We start from the raw sequence: 6,115 nt of genomic DNA, 5'->3' as shown, positions 1-6,115 counted from the left end.
AAAAGGAGGGTCCAAATCCAATGTGGTCAGGTGGGTTCAAAGAAAGCAACATGCCTAAATGTTAAGAGACCCTTAAACAAATGACGTGTATCTTTACTTCTGGCTCAAAATCTTTGAGGGACACAGAAAGCTTTTGAGAAACGTGTACTTTGCGTGCGACTGGCCCTTCTAACGGTGTGCAGGTGGGGAAGGAGGGAGTTAACCCGTCAGCTTCAACAGGCTGCTGGTAGCAAATCAGAGTTTGGAAGGAAAGCGAAAACAAGAAGCCCACCCTGAATACGACAAATCCAATGCAGCTTTCTGCAGCCGGGAATGGGTATTGCTTGTGCGGCCGTGCCTGCCAAGCGAGCAGTTAATGGTTCTTGTGGTATGCAGGCATGGTGAGCAGCCGTCCATCCGAACCAGGAGTATTTAAGCAGCTGTACTTCATGATATACATAGGTTTTCAGCTTTCACTCTACATTATTAAGATTCCTCCTTTGGCCCCATCTATTTAAATTCTGACCAGTTCCAAAACCCTGAATAACCCAAAGTGCTTCAGTTCGTGGAAATAGCTGCTTCTGCTTTCTCCGAAGGCAAAAGGCTAACGTTATCCTCAGAACACAGGTTATTAAAAAGAGCCAACGCCACCCCCCTCCGTGGAGCGTCCTCCCACTCCCCGTCCTCCCAAACTGTCAAAAGGGCTTTTCTGGCCTGCTTCCTTTGCTCTCCGGCAGCGCCTTGCAAATGACACTGTTTGTGTTTTTGCATCTGCATCCGGGCCGGCTCACTTGGTCGTAGCATCTCTGGGACAGCTTGACGCAGCCGGTGGCTGGCAGGTAGCAGAGCAAGCAAGGGAGCACCAGGGAGAGGGCGCTCATGAAGGACCAGCGGGCACAGCAGTTTGAGTGGGAGCAGGAGCAAGGGTGGTCGGCACATGTGCCCTCGTCATCCTCGTTGGTGCAGTGGTAGAAGATGCCCTTAACGAGACACATGCAGGTGGAGTAGTTGACCAGGTTCTGTGCCGAGCAAAGGCACTCTTGGTTGCACACCCAGCACGAAGGCAGAGTCCGGGGCAGCGCGCACTCCTTACACTTGCATTTCCCACAGGCTTCGCACAGTAGAAAGTGCTTGTCCAATTCCTGAGACACAGGTCCCTTCAGGTCCAGGGGTTTGCAGTTAATTGCTCTGGGGGAGGACTGCTCTGCCATGGGCGCCGGGGCCATGTGGTCCAAGAGCCTTTGGTCTGAAGATGTGCTGCTGCTGCTGCTGATGGAGCTGGGGCGCCCGCTGAACGAAATCCAGGGGTGGGTGACATCCTGCTCACAGCGCTGCGGGTGCTGGTTGGTCAAGACCAGTTCATGGGGGCCTCGGGGCCGCTTCTGGGCTGCCAGCTGGGAAGCGGTGGGGTTGTCGGTGTAATCGTTCTCTATGTGAGTTGTCTTCATTTGGTCAATCGGCAGGATGGTGAGGGGATGCTGCAGCCGCCCATAGGGGATCCGACTGTCCAGCAAGGGCTGGACCATCACAGAGTTGGGGACAACGGTGATGTTGTGGGGAATCCGGGGCTCCATTGATAAAGCAGTCTGATTACTGGTGAAAAATCTGTTCTTAAGTATCCTAGGGGAAGGAAAGGAGAAAGAAAAGGGGCGGGGGCGAGAAAGAACGCATCGTTATTGAGTTACCCTGCAACCCCAGCCCAAACAGGGCTCTTTACTGAGGCTGGTTATTATGCAGAAGGTCTTATAAGGTAAACTTGTGTTCAAGGGAGTCAGAGCACTTGCCCAGGTATAAAGTGCATCACTCCTCCCTCGCTACTGTGTTCCTCTCCCTTCCCTTAGCTGTATATAGCTCCTCCGGTCCTGGGAGGGCTGCCGTTACTGCAGGCTCCTGAAGTGCCCATTCATCATTTTTACTGAGGGAAAGCACATCTTAGGGTTACTGGTGTCTATCGACATGTATTTTTGACAGCAAACTGCCTGAAATGACTTATCTAAGGTTTGGGGGTTTTCTCCTATTGACCCTGATCCCTCAAAAACCTGATGCAGAATTGCGGCTCGCAGAAGCATTGGCCTGGTACAAAGATGCTTCGGAGCGCGGGGCTGAGCACTTGTCCTTGCTAACCCAGAATCTGCCTGTGGGAGAGTGGCTTGGCTTCGGCGAGGAAGTGTCCCGTCTCCATCGGGAGCTGCTGGTTTCAAAGGCTGCTTTCAGCCCTCCTGCGGGAGGTGGAAGTTCTTGCTCAGCAGCTTGTCTGGTTGCAAACCAGCATGAGGGTGGACGGGTACAGCTTATGGAGAGAGCACACACACGGGTCAGACTTGATATGTCACCTCACGCAGGTAATTAGGCACTCGTCTTCAAAACACTAAGTGGACTAATATTTAGTTTAAGTGCTGTTTACTAGCTAAACTAGCTAAGCCGTCTATTGCTGCAGTTTCTAATTTCATTGAAAGAGTGCAATTTATCCTGGAGTCGATCCAAAGATTCAGCAGCGGCGCAGGACAAGAAACCACAGGAAGTAACTAAACTTAAATCAAAGAACGGAAACGACTTGGTTCAAATTTAGAAAGTGCACATTGTTTTCTAGTAGATGTGCCATTTCCTCACGGGGTGACCTTTATTCATAAATAATATAATGTTGGAGATCAGTTTAAAGAAGCGGTGAGTAAAGCTTCAGAGCAAGTTGCAGGGGGGGGAAAAGCTTCTGGTATCAAGAAAAAGGAAATAGTGAACAGCTTAAGGCATTGCCAGTTGTTTGTGTTCAGACAAACAAATTAACCTTTTCCAATAGCATGAAAGATTTTAATATTATAGCAGTCTGAAAAAAAGTCAGGAAAAAACTGCATCCGATTACAACCAAGTCACACACAAGAAGTGCGTGTGTGAGAGTAAATGCGGGCACTTCTCCTGCAAGAGCATATCCCCCCCTAAATTTAACACAACGCTACAGAAATTGGAGCATGGACTAATTATGCATTTTTGGAAGGAGAAAGGGAAGGGCATTTTTAACCACTGAAAAATGTTACGAGAGTCCACTATTACATTTGTAAATCGTTGCTTTGATAGATCACTTGGCATTTGAGGGGTTGAAAATCTGCCAGTTCTCCCGAGATCAATAGGAGCGAGGGCTGACGCCGGACGGAGGCCAGAGCAGCAACGCGTGGTCAGTACGGCACATGCTGCCTCCGTACGCTGGCACCGCGTCCTGCCCGCCGGGCTCTTTGTCCGCTGCACAGGACGAGCAGGAAGAAGTGCTTTATCTAGCAGTAAGGATGATTATTGTAATGCAGTCCTTATGCTGTTACTCTTCGCTAGTTAAAATTCTCTGCTGGGTCTTAGCCATTCATGCAAGGTTTTTTTTTTTCATTATTCATAGCTCATTGACATCCTGACTTGAGAAACAAGAGAGTTTTTAAAGCATCTATTCCTATTTACTGTATTTAAAAAAAAAAAGCAGCAATGATTCTGACAACTATGGGGCATGCAGAGGGAAAAAAATTTGATTTTCTTTTGTACATGAGAATCCAGCGTCATGATATAAAAAGTACTTGCTGCAAGCCAGAGTTTAGTAAAATACTCAGTTCTGTATCAGCTAGGTGTTATGTTTGCAAGAAGACTTCGATTTCACAGTTTTTTGTTTTTTTAAGGAGAGAGATGCAGCTGTTTTGGCTGGCAAGAGTAAGTGCAGCAGAGCTGATATTAGATGCAATGTAGCTGGAAGAAATGGTGGCACACCGAATGATGTTACAAGCCTATCTGTCTGGTCCTTCGTACCACTAGCAGCACTGCCTTTATTGCCTCTCCATAATTTTAAAATAAGCTCTAGCACAATCTTTAAATAAGTCTCTGTGTTCTGGCCTGAACTCAGTCCCACTTGTTATCAAGTCTCTGAGGTTTGGTCCATTCGCAGTAGGTTTAGACTGGATCTGTGGATCATTATTTAAGGTGCACGTGTGCGGAGGAGAGCTGTTTAGCCCTTAGGCAGCATCCGCCGCCTCTGTCGAGGCAGCGAGGCGGGTCCGATGCTGATTTTCCCCGATACGGCAGCTCTGAGGCAGGGTGGCACATTGAGGGCGTTCCGCATCGCTGGTGGCACCGCACGGGGAGCCCCGCGCCCCGGGAGGGGAGAGCGGCAAGCGGGAGGGCAGCACCCCGGGGGACAGGAGCTGCACGCAGGAGTTGGCATTTAGGCTTTATATTAACTCTGTAGTTGCACAGTCTGCAATGGTCCAGAACTAGCGATGACATCACATGGAAATTATGCCATCAGATTAATTTGGAGAAGGATTATAGCCACAGGCACTCTTAAAACACCCAAACCCCTGGCACGCAGACATGGCCATATGCAGACAGACATTAAGAGATGGCTTAACTGAGATAAGGCTAATCAGGATTTCAGAGTTAATTGTCACAGAAAGGAGATGAACCCTGGACTAAACACCACACTTTGGGATAGTTAATGTTGAAAATTATTCATCATCTATTTTCATTATAATACTGTTTCAAATTGTCTAACAAGCAAACTACTGCAGAGCAAGGGGAATGGAAGCCCTGGCGTGGCGAACTCAAAGACCCTGCAGATATTTGGGCACAAGATCTACTTGGATAAAACCTCTGGAGCAAAGGCAGCCAAATAAGACCCACTCTCCTAATTCCCAGATCCCTGCTCTGGGCACAACGTCTCTCTTGCTGAAGATCACCTTTAAAACACCATAGATACACACCCCACCAGTTTTTGGTGCTAGTGCTACACATGGTCCTTTAACTTCTGCCTTGCCTTCTCACTCCTGAGCAGAGGGTTTCCACAGTTAACTGCTCTTACCTTTTGAACTACACTTAAGCGACATAAATTTCTTATATTTATGGAATTATCCGAGGACCGTGACTACATTGCTGCTGATGGTCTTGCTGCCAGAAGTTTCAGCAGTGAAGTAAGATTGTTGGTGACAGATCCAGGTCAAACATCTCGACTGCTGAACTAGAGAGTGGGCTGGGTGGCGTTCATTCTGCAAGGAGATTCTCCTCCCTTGGGATCTGCCCAGATGACAATGACAATTTTTTATGGTGTGGTTGCTTCAGTTTTTGTGTCTGCGTGCTTCCACTGGCATGTGCCTTGAGCAAATCTTTCCTGAGCTGTTTCTGCTTTAAGCTTTATGTCTGCATCCCATGAAAAGAAAGACTTAGGCAAAAGTTACTAGGTAGCACTCCATCTCTCATGGTAGAGAAGAGGAACCCAGGGAAGTTCTCAGGTTAAGGACTTGTGCTGGATCAGAAGCAAGTCAAGAAGCCGGACTGCTCCCGTGAAGTCTCGCAGGCTGAGGTGTGCCTGCCTGGGTACATGGATGGATCCTGGTGACTTCCCTGGAAGGCCCCCAAAGGCATCAGAACTTGACGCTTTTTGGTTGGTGTATTCTCCAGAGGGAGATATGCAGCTGCAACCAGTCTGAAACTGTTCCAGGATGACAGGAACAATACGAGCAAGTCATCCTTTGAAATGCAGTCGGTTTGCAGGCAGATATAAGGATACCAGATACTCCTGTAAACAATCACGAGGTAAGATGTCCGCTCAGCAGCAGGAAAGCTCATTCCCACTGCAGAAGCAGGACACCATGCCCTTCTTCATGTCCCCTTCTGCCTCCCCAGCAGGAACCCATCATGCACGCGGGTGCTTGTCAGCAAGGGTGACATTGCCTTGAGCAGGAACGTTGGTATCTTAGAAACTGCAGCTTCTGTTCCAGCCACATCTCCCATCAAAATTAGTTTTCAGGGTGACCTGGCAGAACTTTAGACCTTGAAAAAGGACAAGAGCTGAAGGGGTGTAACCTTGGGGCTCTTGCATTGGCTCCGAAGGCCTGTGCAGGTGAGCAAGGTGGGGTTCAGAGTGGACAACTGCGTCTTGTAGCTGCTGCTGTTGGCTCAGATGTTGAAGTGACCTAATTTAGCATACGGCACATGGAACCGGCCACTGTGTCTGAAGCAGTCCCAGGTAGAAGTGGTGACAAACGTGAGCCCCTTCGGTTGGGAGGGAAGGCAAGAAAGAATAGGCTGAGCTGTCCACCTCCCCTTTCCCCTCCACCTTTAACGAGAGTGTCTGAGCTGCCTGCGGCAGCCGCCCTGGCTAACCGAGAAGGGG

At 48.9% G+C, this 6,115-nt stretch overlaps 1 protein-coding gene across 1 annotated transcript; it reads right to left on the bottom strand.

Moving 5' to 3' along the window:
* Nucleotides 1–586: 586 nt before the first annotated feature.
* On the bottom strand, nucleotides 587–1,565 carry SPRY4 (sprouty homolog 4 (Drosophila)). The gene has a single exon (XM_009585255.1). The coding sequence runs from the start codon at nucleotides 1,551–1,553 to the stop codon at nucleotides 675–677; it is 879 nt and encodes a 292-aa protein (XP_009583550.1). The 5' UTR covers nucleotides 1,554–1,565; the 3' UTR covers nucleotides 587–674.
* Nucleotides 1,566–6,115: the final 4,550 nt, after the last annotated feature.

This window comes from Fulmarus glacialis, unplaced genomic scaffold, assembly GCF_000690835.1.
Source record: "Fulmarus glacialis isolate BGI_N327 unplaced genomic scaffold, ASM69083v1 scaffold37369, whole genome shotgun sequence".
NCBI classification, from domain to species: Eukaryota; Metazoa; Chordata; class Aves; order Procellariiformes; family Procellariidae; genus Fulmarus; species Fulmarus glacialis.
This window is presented reverse-complemented; position numbering and strand designations above follow the sequence as displayed.